Source organism: Phoca vitulina, unplaced genomic scaffold (genome assembly GCF_004348235.1).
Source record: "Phoca vitulina isolate PV1807 unplaced genomic scaffold, GSC_HSeal_1.0 scaffold45, whole genome shotgun sequence".
In the NCBI taxonomy this organism is placed as follows: Eukaryota; Metazoa; Chordata; class Mammalia; order Carnivora; family Phocidae; genus Phoca; species Phoca vitulina.
Window position 1 is genome coordinate 10,662,173 of NW_022589748.1, and position 17,930 is coordinate 10,680,102.

Genomic DNA, 17,930 nt, shown 5'->3' on the forward strand with positions numbered 1-17,930 from the left:
GATTCCTCCGTCCATTGAACACATACTTAGGTATGCCTACTGTGCCCGGCCGTGTTCCAAGCACTGGGGCCGCAAGGGTGACCGTCGGGGACTAATGGGGGAGGCCGACGCAAACATAAAATCAAAGCGTGCAACGAAGTTACAAGCGGAGCCGCAGCTCAGCTTGCTTCCCTCACTGAGACCCGAGGGGAGCGGACCGAGGTGTCCATCGGCCCGAGCAGCGCCGGCCCGCTGGCCCGGGTCACACCCCCGCCCGCAAGCTGCCGACATCCGGTTCCATAGCTCATTTCCATTCTTAGGCTCGAGGGGTGGGGTTAGGGGCGCGGCGCCGCAGGGGGAGGGTGTGTATGACGCCACATCCGGCGCGCGGCGGAACTGGTCCCCCTTTGCTTCCGCGGCGGGGCCGGAAGTAGAAGCGGCGGTGGCGGCGGCCCAAAGCGTAGGGAAGGAGGAAGGCAGGGAGCTCGGGAGCGGTAGCCGGAGTCTCGGCGGCGGTAATAGTCTGAGACCCCTCTAGGCCACCGTCCCGAGCGCGGGACCGCGGGGTTCGACGGGAGTTAGCGGGGAGCGGCCAGGGCCGTGGGACTCTGGGGGTCCCGGGGCCGATGTGACGGGAGGCGAGGGTGGGGGGGCCGGGCCAGCTCCAGGATGGAGTTGCCTCCCTACGTCCACCCCCGGCGCCCCCTACGGACAGTGTGATCCACGGGCTCGTCTTCGCCTTTCTCAGGAGACCCCTGTGCGGTGCGGAGGGGGCGACGGCCCCGGCTCTGACCCGCGCCGGGGGGGTGGGCCATGGCGGAGATCAGCGACCTGGACCGGCAGATCGAGCAACTGCGGCGCTGCGAGCTCATCAAAGAGAGCGAAGTCAAGGCCCTGTGCGCTAAGGCCAGGTGAGCCGGGTGGCCCCGCTGCCCAGGGGTTCCGACCTGGGGCAGACCCCGCTGAGAACTTGGGGCCTGGCTTATCCTGGAATCTTTCCCAGAGGGAAGCAGACTAGGGCCACTTCCCTCGAGGAGCAACCAGCCTGTTGGGAGAAGACAGACCTGGAGAAAGATACTTAGAAGTATTAGGTGATGTGTTTTCAGTGGCGTTAGAGAGTTATAAAAAGTACTTAGGAAGCTCAGGGAGACCACCCTGCTTGTCGGCGGAACAGAGGTTTCTTGGAGGAACTGAACTTTGGGGATAGGCCTTGAAGAATAAGATGATAAAAGGGAGTGTCCACAGAAGTTCAAGGCAGAAAAGCTAAAGACTCTGTAGTTTATGCAATTCTTTTTAATTCTAAGAACAACCCCTAAAGGCGGGTGGTGGTGTCCCCATTTTGCAGGTGAGGACTCTTATGTTCAGAGTCAACCAGCAAGTAAGGGTTGGAGTCTGAAGCGAGCGCTCCATGTCCTGTCTCTTTTCAGGCCTTAATGCAAGATGGTGGAGTTGGATCACCTCGTGTTCAGTGTGAAATGGTAGCAAATAAGCCAGGGTAGAATTAAATCTGACTGAAGGGAGGCCCGTGGGTAGTAGGATGATGTGGTGGTTAAGAGCTCAGGCTTTGGAATGTGATGATTCGAGGTTGGAATGTGAGCCCTGCCACTCACTGGCTGTGTTGGTGATCTGGAGGTCTCTGCACGGTGTCTTCATTTGTAAAGTGGGAATAATAGTTTTTAAGAAGATGGTGGTGAAGAACCAGTAAGTTGGTGCTCGGGATGAGCTTAGCATAGCGCCTTGGTACAACGTAAGTGCTCAGCAGTCTTTAGGTGTTACTGTTAGGACTGTGTAGGAAGAGGGCATTGCCGATAAGGACTGATGTCACCGGAGAAGGCTTCTAAGAGAAGGTGGCCTTGAAAGATGGAACTAACTTGGAGAGCTGATGGGAGCAGGGCCAGGGAGGAAGGACATTCCCAGTAGGATGAGAGCAGGAGTAGAGGCTCTGAGATGTGTGGGCACCGGTGAGGAGACCACTTACCTGCCTCCCCCGAGGTACTGTTTGCGGCTTGCACCACGCTGGAGATGATGAGGAAAGAGCCAACAGAACGACCATACATTTGCTGAACAACAGGCCCACTATTATACAACAGGCCTCGTCCTGACAAGCAACTTCTGTCTTCTCCACAGCAATCTTGTGAGGTTGGAACTATTTGCTCCCTTTAGCATGACTCCTAGAGGCCTCTTGAGTTGACTGAGGTCACCCGGAGAGAAAGTGGCAGAGCTGGGTTCTGAACTTGTGGCTTTCAGCCTCTTGCTTGGCTTTACCTCAGACAGACCCACAGCGGCCAGACCAGGCCTGTTTGACGAACAGGCAAGGCCTCGTTTTAAATGCGTGTCTGTGACTCTGTGTTTTGCCAGCTAAAGAAAATTTCCCTGACTGGACCAGCCCCAAGGTGTTTTTAGTCATCCCTGTTCTCTCGGTTTTGAGTGGCATTTTTAGGAACTTAAACCAATTGTTGCTTGGCACCGTTTTTTTTCCTGTAAGACTCATCCTGCCCCGAGGGCCTGAATTGATTTGGTGGTGATGGTAGCTAATGCTTGCATCTAGAGAGCTGGTCGCCGCTCTCTCTATATATATCAGTATAGTAAGAGAACAGAGGGTTTGTTTTTTGTTTTTTTTTTTAAAAGATTTTATTTATTTATTTGAGAGAGTGAAACAGAACACGAGCAGGGGGAGAGGGAGAAGCAGACTCCCCGCTGAGCAGGGAGCCCGATGCGGGGCTCGATCCCAGGACCCTGAGATCATGACTTGAGCTGAAGGCACACGCTTAACCAACTGAGCCACCCAGGCACCTCAGAGCGGGGGGTTTGAATCAGGTGGTCTTCACTATGAATTCTATCTTTGTCACCTATAAACAATGTAACCCTGGTCAAGTCACTTTACCTCTCCAAGACTTTGATGTCATTATGGAGCTCAAATGGGATTCTGCATATGTAGGGACAGGGACTGGGACTTTGGCAGGCACTTCCTAAAGGTGGCATTTGTTGGCGGAAGTAAAGGTGGGCAGGTGTGAGCCCTGAGAGTGCGGATGATGTGCTGGGAGTGACAGAGCTGGGGTCGGAGGCTGGCCCTTGTTCCCAGACCCTGCTGGGCCCTGCCAGCACTGGGTGGGGAGCGTTAGACCCGGAATCTGTGGGTGAGGCCGGCACGAATTCTTAGGGGATTGGGCTCCTGAGTTCCACTTCTTTCACTCTCCAGCTTTGTGACCTTGATCCTGCCCTTTTTTTCTCTAAGCTTCGGTTTCTCTGTCAGATGAGGATGAAAAGAACCTCCCTGGGTCAGCTGGGAAGGTCGTCACAAGCAGTTGATGTGGAAGGATGTTGGACACAAGAGGCAGTCCCTATGGGAGGGCCTGGTTGCCGGTGGTCCCTCAGACCCCGCCAGGGCCTCTTCCCATTCCCACAAAGCCAAGCAAGCACACTTCCCTCCAGCCTTTGTCAGAGAGAGTACTCTAAGGGACATAGGTAAAACCACGAGTTCTCTGAGCTCAGGGAGCTCCTAGTCTCCAAGCAGGAGGCTGGCAGAAAAAGGTAGGCGAGTGCCCAGGGCCCTCCCACACCAGAGCAGCTTGATAAAGGCGCCAGACCCCGGAGCCAGGCCTCCCGGTTCAAGTCCCCCCGGTAGGACTGCGGCCAGTTTATTCATCTGAGCAGTGGGCGGCGTCACAGTGGCTGCCTTTGGGGTTGGCTCTTCAGTTGTGTCATCGATGCAAAGCTCTTACTACGGTCCCGGGGCACGGCGTGAACTGGAGTGGTCACTGCTGCTGTCATCAAGGTCGAAATCTGGAAGCGTGGCACCTCTTCCATTGACTGTAATTGACCAAGTGGTTTTATGTCACGTACCCTCAAGTAGTAATAGACTCCGCTGCAGGGAGAAATGAAAGAACAAAGTTGTCACTCCCTCTAAATAAGGAAAAAGCACAGTGCATCACTTTGACGGTGTGTCTGATGACTGGGTGCCTTTGGACGGTCTGGGCGAGGCCTCCGTGATGGGCAGAGGGACTGTAAGCTCAACGGGGGACACAGTCTCAGAGCGCTCCAGGCCGAGGGAGCAGCATGAGCCAAGGGCTCTGTGTGGAGAGGAGGTCTGTTTTCTGGAATGAGCCCTGGATGTGTGACAGAGGGCAGCAGGGAGGGTCAAGGCTTGGAAGGCCACTGCCTCCTTGGAAGGGCTTTGAATGCAGTTAGAGTTGGGGCTCTGGCCTGTTGGCCTTGGGGAAGCCCCGTCAGCCCATCCTGGGGATCTTGCACACCTCACTCTTGCCCCCTAGAGGTTCAAGGGCTACCTCATATCCTCCCCTCAAAAAGATGTGGAATTGGGCTGGGCTGGCCTGGCTGTGGTGACCCTGGTCTTCTCCTGTCTCCAGAGAGATCTTGGTAGAGGAGAGCAACGTACAGAGAGTGGACTCGCCGGTCACAGTGAGTACTGTGTGTCCTTTCAGAGCCTAGCTTGGGCTTTTAGGCACGTGGGCATTCCCCTTAATCTTGGGGGCTGCCAAGGTCTCCCCCTCATCCCTGAGAGCCCAGAAAGCCCCGTGTATCTGCTCCCTCTCCCAGCTTCAAGGGAGCCTTGCTATATGAAATGGATGTTATGGGAAGGCTCTTTTGATTTGTTGGGGGGATGCTCTTGGCCAGAGCAGAAGGCCTCTTAATATGGTGAGTGATTCTACTCCACATGTTCCTGTGTATTCTGTTATTAGTAGCTTTCTTCTGGGTTCTTTGAGGGGAACAGGGAGAGGAGGGGCCAGGTCCTCCAGAAGCTACAGGTCTAGCTGGAAAGACCTGGCTCTAGCTCACCCCCCCCCAGAATAGTTGGCACTCTGTGTGGGATGGGGTGTGATTCCAGACCAGGCGAAGTCGGGGTAGGAGAGTAGATTTTTGGCCCTGAGAAGTAGAGACTCAGCCAGGAGTGGTAAGGAGCTCCTGAAGCAGTGGGTGTTGTGAAGGCTGGTCCCTGGGAGCAGAGCTCTCAGACTGCGTGAGTTCCGACCCACCTCTCCTCACTTCCCAGGTGTGCGGCGATATCCATGGGCAATTCTATGATCTCAAGGAGCTGTTCAGAGTAAGTGTGCGGAGACTCGGGGACAGGGGACCTGGGGGCCGACTGGAAGGCCCCTCTCATTGAGAATGGGAGCTTTGAACTTGGTGCGTGGAGTGTGGGTGAGAGGCCCGTAGTTAGGCGGGCCCTCCGAAAGAAGGGCCGCCACTTGACTGGCAAACGGGCTGCCATGGTAAGGGACATTTTGGGACCAAGCAGAATCTTCTTCCCCTGCCGCAGGTGGGTGGCGACGTCCCTGAGACCAACTACCTCTTCATGGGGGACTTTGTGGATCGCGGTTTCTACAGCGTCGAAACGTTCCTTCTGCTGCTGGCACTTAAGGTGGGAACCCGGCTCCGGGTGCCCACAGCTGGGCCATCAGACCTGACCTGTCTGTGTCCTTTCTGCCCGCTCTCCTGCCCCATCCGTCTCCAGCTCCGAACTGTGCGGCTGGGGTGCAACTTGTCAGGGGGCAGGCAGAGCCGCTCTCCTCGGCTCAGGGGCGTCTGATGGGCCCCCTGTGCGTTGGAGGGGAGGGAAGAAAGCCCCCCGCCCCATGTTCAGAAAGTGGCAGGGCATTGAGTTCGCCTAGGTCCAGTATCCATTGGTGGGCGAGATGACAAGGCGCCTGGGGGTCTGGGGAAGGACTTGGTGGTGAAAGAGGAGTCAGTAAGTTTGTGGTTGATGGAGAGGGGTCAGCCTCAAATCCCCCGGAGGAGGGGCTTGGTCCCGCGCGCTGGATGCAGCAGGATTCGGGGCGGGGGTGGGGCTGACACCTGTGAGGAGGTCTGGGAGGGGTGGGTGAGGTGACGAGAGAGGGACAGAGCGCAGAGCCCAGCCCCGCGTGGGGGGCTGCCCGCAGGTCCGCTATCCTGACCGCATCACCCTGATTCGGGGCAACCACGAGAGCCGCCAGATCACCCAGGTCTACGGCTTCTATGACGAGTGTCTGCGCAAGTATGGCTCGGTGACTGTGTGGCGTTACTGCACTGAGATCTTTGACTACCTCAGCCTGTCGGCCATCATCGATGGCAAGGTAGGCCAGCCGCCGGGCCCGCGGGGACGGGACGCGTGGCAGAGGCGCGGCGCCCAGCTTGCCTTTGCTCCTTTCTCGTCTCCCTGTAGATCTTCTGCGTGCACGGGGGCCTCTCCCCCTCTATCCAGACCCTGGACCAGATCCGGACGATTGACCGAAAGCAAGAGGTGCCCCATGATGGGCCCATGTGTGACCTGCTCTGGTCTGACCCCGAAGGTGAGGGCGGGAGGGCGGGCAGGGGCAGGCGGGCTCTCCCCTTCATTTGGCAGGACACTGAGGGGCTTCTGTGGTAAAAGGGACAGTTAAAGGTTAAAGTGTGGAAGGGACAGTCGGGCCAGGCGGTGGGGAAGAGCAGAGCGGGGCTGGTCTCCGCCGGCACCCTCGGTGAGGAGGTGCTTTGAGCTCGGAGAGGGGTTGGGCGTGTGTATCATCGCTCAGAGGCTTGTTTGGGACGAAACCATCTGTGCCCTCAATGTGAAGGGCCTTCTGCAGAGGGTAGACTCCCAGAATGCTGGCCCCATGAGGATCCCTCCTTTTGTGGGGTTCCCCAGCTCGTCTGGAGCAGAGCCGGGATTGAAAGCCAAGTCTCCCAAATACCCGTCCAGAGCTCCTTCCGTGATAACACAGCCTCTGCTCGGTCACTGCCCTGCCCGGCTGCCTGGCCGCCCCTCCCAGGGTGGCCGGGACAGCCCTCTTCACACCTGCTGGACCCACGGGGTCATGATCAGCGCCTCCTTTCGCTTTCGGGTACACCTGTTTGGCCAGTAAATCACATGGTCACTCTGATGACGAGGCAGCTCCAGCTCTCAGAAAATGCTTCCTCCCTTGGAGCTTCTCTGCTCCAGCATCTGTTGTCCTGTCTCCAGGATCCCCCAGAACACACTCAGGCCCTGGGCTCTTGCCCCATGTTCTTCCCTTCCCTCCCCGATCCCTACCTTCCTTTGCCTCAGACACAACAGGCTGGGGCGTGAGCCCCCGCGGGGCTGGCTACCTGTTCGGCAGTGACGTGGTGGCCCAGTTCAATGCGGCCAACGACATTGACATGATCTGCCGCGCCCACCAGCTGGTGATGGAAGGTTACAAGTGGCACTTCAATGAGACTGTGCTCACTGTGTGGTCGGCACCCAACTATTGCTACCGGTGAGCTGCCCGGGCCAGGAGGTCGAGGTGGGGGCGGGGAGCCCTGCTGACCCACTCCTCTGACGCTGCCGCCCTCCCGCTCGCAGCTGTGGGAACGTGGCAGCCATCTTGGAGCTGGATGAGCATCTCCAGAAAGATTTCATCATCTTCGAGGCTGCTCCCCAGGAGACCCGGGGCATCCCCTCCAAGAAGCCCGTGGCCGATTACTTCCTGTGATCCCTCCAGCCCCTGCCCCTCCAGCCTCTCTGGCCCTCGGACCACTGTGACTCTGCTCTCGTCTCCCTGCGGAGGCTGGGCATCCGGGGTGGGGGGCTGTCTCGGCTCTGCTCTCCCCCCAGAGACGGCACTGCGAGGGTGAGGACTTTCTCTGGAGAGGCTCGGAGCGTCAGCTCCATGCTCCTCTCCTTTCTCCCCACTTGAACCATGGAGTTTCCAGTAATTTTTTGGTTTTCTTTTTTCCTTTTTTTTTTTTTTTGTTTGTTTTTAGATAAAAAATTTTGAGAGAAAAAAAAAATTCTAATAAAAGGAGAAAAATGGTCTTTGGGTTTGTGTCAGACTTGATTGGTAACGAGCAGCGACGCTGGCCTGGCACGTGGGGGTGCGCAGAGCGCCTTGACTGCCCTGGAGCCTCCCGGTCTATATCCGGTGACAGTGACTTCCCAGAAGGCTTGCCACAGGCTAGCTAGAGGGCTGGGTTCTCAGAAGCAGCCTTATTTAATTCTCAAAACAAGTGAGTGTCAGGACATTCGGATTTCCCCATTTCCCTGAAAAGGAAGTAGCCCCAGAGCCGTTAGATTTACCTGCACGAGGTCAAGCAGTTGGAAAGTGGCAAGTCGAAATCAGGGCCCAGGTCTCCCCACAAAACCTTCGCTGGCCCAGCCCCGCCCAGGGCTAAGCAGCATTAACCGACGTTTCTAGAGGACTGAGATCTTTTTGAGTTTTATTAACAAAAATACTCTGGTCCTGAGAACAGACTGGTGTGGCCTGCACTGGGGCGAGGGGGTAGAACTTGCGGAGCCGGAGGGTGAGGCCCAGGAGGTGGGAGTGCTGGGCAGTGGCCCCATTTGGCCAGGCAGAGCCTCCCTGCATTCACACGGAGGTGAGAGCCTGGAAGGGGAAGCTGGCCCCAGCGGGACTCCCAGCAGCTTAGCCAGGGCTTTGAAGCCAGGGTGGGTGGGAGTGAAATCAAAGTGTGAAGTGGGGTGGTGGGGGAGGCCCCAGGCAGCCATTTGGTGTGGGGGATGGGGCCAGTGGAAGTGATGGGGCCGCAGGCCTGGGGGAAGGGCAGCGGAGGCCTGTGATGGAAGCCAGGGGGGGAGGCAGAGGGGCCCAGTGAGAGCTCAGTACATTGGTTTGGAGCCCACATCCAGGTAAGCCCCAGGGCCGGGGTAGGCAAGGGGGAAGGGGCCCCCCTGGAGGAAGTGCGAGGCGAAGGGTGCTGCGGGTGCAGCTGCTGGGTATCCTGAGCCCCCCGGCCCAGGCTGCAGCTCCAGGAATGCAGCCGAGTAGGGGGCTGGACGCCCCGAGTCTGGAGCCTCAGGGAAGCTGGGGTTCCTGAAGTAGAGAGAGGTGTCAGAACAGGGGAGAGGGACCCCCAACCTTGAACAGCCCAGCTCTGTGCCTTTGTCCCACTCGCCTGGTTGGAAGGTGACTGGGGGCCCCATGAAAAGCCGCCGGGTGCAGAAGGTAGGCTTGGGCGCTGGAGCCACCACATGGAGGAGCTGGGGCTGGGGCAGCTTCGCGGGGGGCCGGGGCCTGCTCCGCATCCGGCTCGCGGACATCCCCACCCAGCGTGGAATCGCAGGGACCGCCTGGCGCATCTGGGGAGACGGAGGGGACGGGCTGGGCTAAGGAGGACTGGCACCTGAGGACTGGCCCCCGTCACTACTGAGACTACGCTCACCTCCACTCCCATAGGCCTCTGCGGCTACTGGCTCTGGGCCCCGCAGTTTCCTCTTCACACGGGCATCTCGCTCCCTGGAGAACAGTGACAATGATGATGATGGTGACGGTGATGATGATGGTGATGATGATGGTAATAATAGCACTTGCCAGCTGCCAGGCATTTCACCCTCCCAGGGACCCTGTCGGGTAGGTGCCATTATTATACCCATTTTACAGAAGAAGGAACTGAAGGCCAGAGAATTAAGTGACTAGAAAGCAGCGGAGTTGGGCTCAATTTCCCCCTTAAAACTTTCCAGTGCTTTCCTATTGCATGTATTGCATTTGGGAAAGTGCTTCCCACGCTAGAAGGCCAGGGCATGCTCTGCACCCAGCTCACCCCACCTGGCTTGCCGAGCCATCATCAGCCACCTTGCCGCCGGACTCAGGAATCCTCTTCTGTCTGCCCCTGCTCCCCTGTTTAGCTCATCCTCGTCTCAGTTCCCATTCTTGTCTCACTTCCTCAAGGAAGTCCTCCCGACCTCCCACAGCACGACACAACCTCCCTCATGACATCTGTCCACAGTTTACATTTGTTCGGGTGACCCTTTGATTAATGGCTGCCTGGCTGTACACACCTTGAGGGAGCCGGAGTCCCCAATAAACCTTTACTGTCCAACATGACGTGGCTTCCTTTCGCCTCTGACTTGCCCAAGCTTGCCCTCCAGGCACACCACAGGCGCCATCCTCCCTCAGGGCCCTCGCATAGGCTGTTCCGGCTTCTTTGCCCCGCTTTTCCTCAGATACCCACTATACGTCCTTCAGGACTTGTCCAGGCCTCTAATCTAATACATACCTCACTCCGATCCTTCCTATCGTCCTTCCTTCCTTTATTTCTTTTCTCTTCAGAACTTATCCCTAACATACTATATTTTACTTATTTCTCTCTGTCTACTTGCCTACTCTGTCCCCTTGACTATCAGTCCCGTCAGGGCAGGGGCTTTGGTTTTGTTCACTGATGGATCTCCGGCGCCTAGAACTGGGCCTGGCACCCAGCAGTGCCAAAGAGGAAGGAGCGAGTGAATAAATGTCTTTACTTACCACTGTGTTCCTGGCACACCGTGGTCAGCTCACAAACATTTGCTGAATGAACGAGGGAATGAATGAACAATGCCCACCTCTTACAGTTTCTGCCATTCTCCCGGAAGCCCTTGGCAAAGGGATTGGCTGCGATCTTCAATTGTGTGATCTGGGGACACACACATCCAGGGTCAAAGCTCCCGTGGCCCCGGGGGCAGGGCCCACCGCCGCCCCCAAGCGGGGTCACTTACCCGCGGGTTCTGGTAGGCTGTCACGGAGATGAATGTGGTCTCAGGGAAGCGGAAGGAGGCGACGCCGCCCCAGTGCTGGCTGCAGAGCTGGGCTGCCCGCACCAGGTGTATGCGGGGCTGGTACTTGTGCATGGAGTGCAAGATCAGCTGGGAGAGAAGGATGGAGCTGACTCCCTGCCTGGGGCCCCACCCCCACCCCTCAGCCTGTCCTCCCTGCCGGCCGGGGCCTCACATGGCCGTGGGGGTCCAGGGTGCTGTTGGTGAGCTTGACACGGTGGAAAGACACAGGCTGCCGCATCCAGTGGGCGCCCGTGGCGGGAGAGTCGGGGTGAATGTAGACGCGGTCAGGCAGGCGGGGCTCCGCCTTGCCGCTGGGCTCCCAGCGCCGGCCCTGCCAACGGTAGCGAGCCCCATCCACTGGGACCACATCCAGAAGAAACAGGTAGCGGGCCTCGGGGTCCAGGCCAGTGACTGATACTCGACAAGCAGGGAACATGCGCCTGGACAGGGGAGGGGATGGGAGAGGCCTGGCGCTACCCACTGGCCAGGAGCGGGCACAGCGCCGGCAGGGGCCACGGCCACCGCGGGCTCACCCAGCTTTGTCAGAGAAACATCCAGGGAGGTGGAATTAGAATTCAGAGGGCAGGGTCTTCGAGCTGGAGGCTTGTCTCATCCCATTTTACACACGGGAAACAGGACAGACAGGAGATCTGACCAGGGTCACACAGCAGATTAGGAGCAGAGCCCGGACCCCTGACTCCTCAGCCCCTCCAACCCCACCGCAGAATCGGTGGCGACACACTTCTGTCCCTAAAATCTTGCCAGGAGTCTGCTGCTCCCCACTCTGGTCTCCTCACCTAATCTCGAGCACCAGAGTCTACACCGCTGGTGAAACCTGCTTCGGGAAAAAAATGTCCTGCCTGCAGTGAGGCAGAGGACTTAGCGTGCTCGGGCCCGAGCTCCCGGCCTAGAAAGACACGGGCCACACACTGGCCGCATCCCTGCCTCCAGCGTGACTCCAGACCTAGTCACATACTGACCCTGATCCCGGCCAGATTTCCCTGAATGCTGGTCACTGGCTGGCCCTTGACCCTAGGCATAGTCTGAACGCTGGCTCCAGCCGCAGGCTGACCCCCGGTCTGGGCCACAAATGAACCTATAACCCAGCCAGACTTTCTGACCCAGACCCAGAATGACCTAGGACCCTTGCTATAGGTTGGTCCTTAAACCAGCCACAGATTCCACAGACTGACCCTTGGCCCTTGCCACCGAATGGCCCCTGATCCAGCCTTAGAGTAGCCCTTGACCCAGGCCACACTCGCACCCTGAACTTAGGCAGAGCTCTAGACCCTCTAGCTACCCCCAAACCTAGCCCCATCACCAGGAACTCTGCCTTTCCCAAAAGACCCCCACCAGGAACACACTGGGCCCTTTGACCCTGGCCCAGCCCCTCACCTCCCAGCTTTGGTGATGATCATCTCTGTTCCCACAGAGTTGAACTCTTTCCACAGCTCCCGGTTCTCCAGGCTCAGGCTGACTCCGGGGAGCGAGTGAAGGGCCTCTGGGGCTGGGGGGGGCCGGCTCAGTGCCCAGGGCTGGGGGCAGCGGGGGCAGGGGTGGGGGAGCGGCCAGGGTGCAGGGAGCAGCCTCAATCCCGGAGAGGAAGCAATCCAACTTGGGAGTGTCCAGATCTGAAGATGGGGGCAGAATGAGGAGCCAGCAGAGGGCCACAGCCCCCCACGGTCCCTACACAGGAGCTGGTCCCCATGCTCACCAGGGTAGCGGTAGCCCTCTGCCAGGGCAGGCGGGAAGCTGGAATCTGTCCCCGGCTGGGGGGGCCCAAGGCGGTAGCCTGTCCCCAGGGAGGAGTACAACTCTCGTGGATGGTACATGGATGGAGTAGTCCTGTCTGGCCTCAGGTCACGCTGCCTAGAGTCAGTCCCCCGGTGCTGAGAGATGCCCCCTTTATAGCTCACAGCTCAGCCCCTTCCAGACCCAGGATCACAGCCCCTCCCCTATTTGGGGCCCTGGAGTTGGGCTGGGGTGGAGACCCCTGGGGCCTGGAAGGGGTCCAAGAGGGGGCCGGATACCTGGGTACCCTCCCCTTCTCTCCCCCCCCCCCCCCCCGCCTTCTTTAGCCCCGCCCCCCTGCCCCCCCATTACATAATTAACTCCTCGGCCTGATTGATCCCCGGGGGCTCGACAGGGACGCAGTTTGGCGCTTCCGGCCAGCTGGTCCCCGTTCCCACGGGGGGAGCCCCGGCTAGGGATAAGCTACTCAGGGGCGGGGCCTAGACCCTGGGATGGAGCCTAGAGTTCTGGGGCAGACCTTGGCGCCCCAGACTTTTCTAGCAGGTACCCCCACCCCCCCTTCACTTGGAGGCCAGGGCTTGGAGGGATGAAGCATGACTGGAGGGAAAGAGCAGGGCTGGAGGGACTCGGCCTGAGCTTATTGTTACGCGGGGCACTGGGGACCTCGAGGAGTCCGCAGCCGAGGCCCGAACCCTGAAGTCCTTCCTTCCTGCTTCCCATTCTGCAAAACCTCCACCCTCCGCAGAGTCTCCAAAGTGCAGAAGCACGCACAGTTCAGACAAGTCTCTGACGGCCGGCGCCGGAGTTTCCCAGAAGGTCCCGCGCTGGGGAACCCTCGGAACTACATTTCCCAGCAGGCCCAGCGCCGAGACTCGGGGTGAAGGAGACTGACAGCTGCCGCTGGGGCCGCTGGAAATTGTAGTCGCGACGAGAGGGGCGGTGAAACCGGCGGCGCGGAGAGCTTGCCTCTAGGCGGCGGCAAAACGCTAAAGCTGAGACGGCGCAGATCAGCGGAGGTCAAGGCCTAGGCGGGCAGAGTGGGGTCGGGAAGCTCCATGGGCAGTGAGATCGGTCCTGGGTCTCAGGGCTGAGCCCCCGGCGCGCAGACTCCCGGCTTTGACCGCAGTGCCTACCCCATGCCCTGTGGGGCCCAGAAAAGAACAGGTCTACAGAGGCAGGAATCTGCATTTGAGTCCCCCTTTCCCGGATTCCACGTGAGCCTGGGGCTGTCTCCACTCCATTGTTTTATTATGTACAAACGCTACAGAACGAGGGGAGCAGACACGCGTGGGGTAAGAGGGGCCCGGTGGGAGGAGTTCACAGGGCAGACGGTGCACCGGGGCCAGGGGAGCAGCACACGGGCCATATCTATAGGGCAGGCGGGGCAGGAAGGGGTTAAAAACGAGATCCAAGCCAGCCAGATCGCAGGGAGGTGCGGGGGTGTCGTCCACCTTCTGATCTCCCCCCAAGGTCACAGTGCATGCAATAAAATATATGTACAGGAGCTGGATCCTTCCTCTGCAGGGGCCCTGAGGGTCCAGAGCTCCCTTCTCGTGGAGGGAAGCCAGTGGCGCCCCCTGGCGGCCAGGCCGGGCTCGAGCCACATGCGGCAGGAGCAGGGGTCAGTCCCAGCCGTTGTCTTTGATCATGTGGTTGAGTTCAATGATGTACTTCCCCTCTTTGTACTTCTGGCTGCTCTCGAAGGCCTGTTCCTGAAAAGAGGGGAGAAGACATCATCCCTGGAGCAAAGGCTTTACCAAAAGGGATCGGGGTTGGGGAGCAGGTATGACTGGCCCCCTTTTACATATAACGAAACTGGGCAGAGAAGCCCGACCACCTGGCCACAAGACACAGAGCTGGTAAATGACAGAGCCAAGTTTCTCACTAATGGGACAGACCGAACTCTCTGAATTACTGGTACTTTTTAAGTACTAATGTTGGCTCCAACAGAGAGGGTATGGAAGTTTCTAAAAGATCCAGGGATTACAGACTGGTAGCTAAAGACCAGCTTTGACCTATGCAATGTGTTTTGTTTGGCCAGCAGAGAGTTTAGTAAAAATAACTTTAAAATACCAAAATATAGGTGGGCCAGGCTCATTCCAGTTTGCCACAGACTGCCCCCTCCCTCCCCAGGGCTATGTTGCCCCTTTTGCAGACCCACAGGATCTTGGCCCTGCAAGCACTTGAGTTTTTGACCTCTGGATCAGGCCATCTCTTTATTTGACAGAGGTCCAGAGAGGTTGAGCCACCCATCTGCGGACACAGAGCAAATCTGTGGCAAGGCCAAGGGTGAACTCGGGTTAGGGCAGCCTGCCTGGGGCATCCACCCCACAGAGGCACCACAGTTCCAAGTGATGCCCGAGGAGTCCTGGCCCTTGCCGTTTCCCAAGAGCATCTCCTCTTGTCGCATCTAATCTGATCCCTGTAACAATTCTGGGTGCTGGGTGGTGGCTTTCTCCTCCACTGCCTGATAAGGAAATGAGACTCAGGGTAGTGAAATCAGACCCTGGACAGCAGCTGTGGCAATGAGGGCAGTGAAAAGGAGGCTCATGGACCCAAGCTCCATGTTGCTGTGGGGTCTTTGGCAACTTCTCTGAACCTCTGAATGGCAGTGGAAGCTGGCCGTCAAGGATGTGGAGTTAAAAACAAACAAAACACACAACCAGGATTCTGGTCCCTATGCTGTTCCTTACAGTTGTGTGACCTTGGGAAAGCTACCTAACATCTCTGGGCCTTCTTTTCTTTTGTGAAGTGGAGTTAATAATAGATTCTACCCACAGGATTGTTGTAACGACGGAATGAGATAATGTGTGCCAAGCACACACAACAGTGCGTGGCCCATAAGCCCTCAATAAATGGTCATTCTGATGGTGGCCTCATCTCTAAGATGGGGATGCATGTGTCTGTGAGGAGAGCGATGGGTGGAGAGAAAAGTTCTGGAAGCCCTTGCAGGATGTGACAGAAGACAGCATGGCCAGGGGATGAAAAGACAGTCTGACTTGTGGGAGCTGGGCCTGTGCACTCTGAAAGATGACCACATGACTCCTTGTGAGGAGGAGGTGATGTGAGGTTGGGTCAAAGGGTAGCCTGGGTCAGAGGTCACAGACTCACATATTTCCAGCCCAAAGTCGTCTTGCAGTTCTCGCAGTGGATGTCAGCGACAGCATGGAGGCCTGTCAGCAGCACCCGCTCCTCGGCTGGCCCGCAGCCCACGTTCACCCTGCGGGGACATGGGGGCAGTCCCAGGGAGGGTCCTGCCATCACAAAGCCCCCCTCTAGCTTGTATCCAACTGTGTCTGTCCTTAGCATCCAAGAGAAGGGCCATCACATCTTCCAACGTGAATCAGGGGACTCTGGGAGTCTCATCATGAAGCCAGGGGTCACAGGTCACCACGGAGGTCAGGGAAAGAAAGAAGGGGGACCGAATACTCACACAGAGTTGAAGAGGTAGGCACGCCCCTGACTGCCCTGGAAGGACTAAAGGGTGGAAGGGACAAAGGAAGGGAGTCAGGGCTGTTGGTGGAGAGTTGCCAGGCAGCCCTTCCAGCCTCTCATTCCAGCCCCACCATGACCTGGTTACCTTGGAGATGAGGTCGTCGTGGTTGGCCAGGTGAGCGCGGCAGTGGGCACAGCTGTACCTCCGGTGACAGTCATCCAAGTAGGCCTGGAACGTCTTGGGCTTTGAAATCCGCACCATGGCGGGGGCCGGGGGCAGTGGCCCCACGCGGGGAGCAGCCCACGGGGAGCAGAGGGAGCCCAGTGCCTGCCAGGGAGGGAGGGAGTGGGCTGTCAGGCCCCGGGCCACATACATGCGGGCACACCCAGGGCCATGGGGACTCGGTCACACTTGGCTGCTGTCTCTTCTCCCCAGAGCCAGCAGCTTCTCCAGGGGCCAAAGCCAGCTCAGTTTTGACTCACTGAGGAGGCCTCAAGTTGCATCATGGGGAAACTGAGGCTTGGAGGAGCCTGAGGTGAGTCACCCATCCACTTCCGGCCTCACCCCTGCTGACCTGGCTCCTGAAGCTGGAGGAAGGGGTTTTAGAGTGGTTGAGCTGTCAGTTCTGGTTTAGGGGGAAGTATGGAGGGATTGGGAACTGGATGGTCCTCAGGTCCTTAGGACCTCACCTGAACTGCCAAGGGCGGGGGTGGGGGGAACGCGGCTCCACTTGAGGTACAGGGAGTTCACCTGGGGAGAGGGTTCCTCACCTGGAGAAGGCAGAGGCCCTCATGCCTCTGGTCACCTAGGAGGGGAGGGGCTCTTACCTGGGGGGGCGCCGAGGCCTTGTCTGTGCAGAGGGGCTCTTACCTGCATCGCGGAGCCTTACCTGAGACCCCGGGGCTCACCTGGGGCGCGGGGGTGGGGGGCGGGCGCCGGGGGAAGGGGGCAGTCCTCGCTGGCGGGGCGGGGGCGCGGGGCGACGCGCAGCCCTGACGATGCGGGCCTCACCTCGCCTGGGCGCGCGGGGGCCCGGTCCGCCGGGGTGGCCTGGCCTGGGAGTGGGGGGCGCTCCTGGTGGGCGCCGTCCCCCCCGGCCCGCGTTCGCAGCCGCCGCGACTTGTTTACACCGAGACCAGCTGCTGCCGCCGCTGCGGCGGGAGGGGGAGGGGGCCGGCCTCCGGTCCCGGCGGTCGCCGTGGCCAATCGGCGCGCCGCATGCAAATGAGGGGGCGCGTCACACAGCGGCCAGCGCAGGCCCGGGCTGCCCTTCCCCCTGCTCCCCGCTCCGGCCGGCCCGGAAATGCGGCTGCGGCCGCAACCCAGCCCGCCGGCCCCGCGGGCCCGGGGCCCGTCGCGCGTCTGGCCTCCCGCCGTCCCCGAAGGGGCCCGGCTCCGCGGTGCCAGAGCTGGCGCGGGGTTAGGAGGGGGATGGTGTCTGGACGCACGCTCCCGGGGAAATAAGAGTCATGATTATCGCGTTCAACCGCCGCCCGTGCCCCACTCTTAATCCCCCCGCAGCAATCCTATGAGGCGGCTTTTGCTATTGTTCCCATTTTACGGGGGAGCAGAGGTCAAAGAGGTCCAGCAGCTCTCCCGAGGTTATCCAGCTGGGAAGAGGCAAAGTCGGGATTCCCTTTGGTCGGGTTCCACGGTCTTTGCACCGGCAAAAGGCACCAGGGAAAGGCTCTTGGCACAGAAGAGCTAACGGTACCCATCCGCGTTAGGCCTCTGGGAGCCGAAGCCTCGAACAAGCTGGTTCCTACTGTTGAGCATCACTTCAAAGGCAGCCTCCTTTGATGCCCTTGCCTCTGCAGGCACGGTTGGTTTACACCGGCTTCTACCCTGCTAGGCTCGTCTTATTGTCTGCAGTGCCCGCAGGATGCAGCCTGGCCTAGAGTGGTCAGCAAATGTTGGTGAAATGCGATTTGGTCAGCGAGTAAGGTACTAGGTCTGGAGAGGGCTGAGGAGTTTGGGGGAGCTTCTGGCTTAGATCTGGGGCAGCAGATGGGCACCGAGGACTCAGCCTCTGCAGCCCACGGGGCCAGATGAAGTCCCTTGCTGTGTGCCTGGCGCTCTTCATGGCCTCAGGAGAATGGAACCTGTGGCTCTGAAGGGGCAGGAGGCCTTGCTCCTTGCTGCAAGGGACATTCCTGAGGAGAGTGGAGGCCAGGATGGCATGGGGTGTGGCACTACTCTGGGTCTGGAATGTAGTGGAACCAGTGGGTCAGGCTGCTTAGGGCCCCAAACTCTGGCCCCAGGCTGGCCTCTTCTGCC

General features: G+C 58.9%; 3 protein-coding genes across 3 annotated transcripts; 1 reads left to right on the top strand and 2 right to left on the bottom strand.

Moving 5' to 3' along the window:
* The first annotated feature begins 395 nt into the window (after positions 1-395).
* On the top strand, positions 396-7,731 carry PPP4C (protein phosphatase 4 catalytic subunit). Its single transcript, XM_032431148.1, has 9 exons — positions 396-494; positions 728-890; positions 4,347-4,398; positions 4,991-5,041; positions 5,258-5,359; positions 5,880-6,053; positions 6,143-6,269; positions 7,004-7,193; positions 7,280-7,731. The coding sequence occupies exons 2-9, from the start codon at positions 793-795 to the stop codon at positions 7,407-7,409; spliced, it is 924 nt and encodes a 307-aa protein (XP_032287039.1). The 5' UTR covers positions 396-494; positions 728-792; the 3' UTR covers positions 7,410-7,731.
* Positions 7,732-8,533: 802 nt separating this feature from the next.
* Positions 8,534-12,297, bottom strand: TBX6 (T-box transcription factor 6). Its single transcript, XM_032431217.1, is given in 9 exon segments — positions 8,534-8,747; positions 8,830-9,013; positions 9,097-9,170; positions 10,253-10,323; positions 10,406-10,552; positions 10,638-10,905; positions 11,861-11,979; positions 11,981-12,096; positions 12,180-12,297. Coding segments are annotated over 9 exon segments (1,311 nt in total).
* Positions 12,298-13,417: 1,120 nt separating this feature from the next.
* On the bottom strand, positions 13,418-16,043 carry YPEL3 (yippee like 3). Its single transcript, XM_032430773.1, has 4 exons — positions 15,798-16,043; positions 15,651-15,694; positions 15,329-15,437; positions 13,418-13,929 (listed from the first exon to the last, which is right to left on the bottom strand). The coding sequence occupies exons 1-4, from the start codon at positions 16,026-16,028 to the stop codon at positions 13,840-13,842; spliced, it is 474 nt and encodes a 157-aa protein (XP_032286664.1). The 5' UTR covers positions 16,029-16,043; the 3' UTR covers positions 13,418-13,839.
* Positions 16,044-17,930: the final 1,887 nt, after the last annotated feature.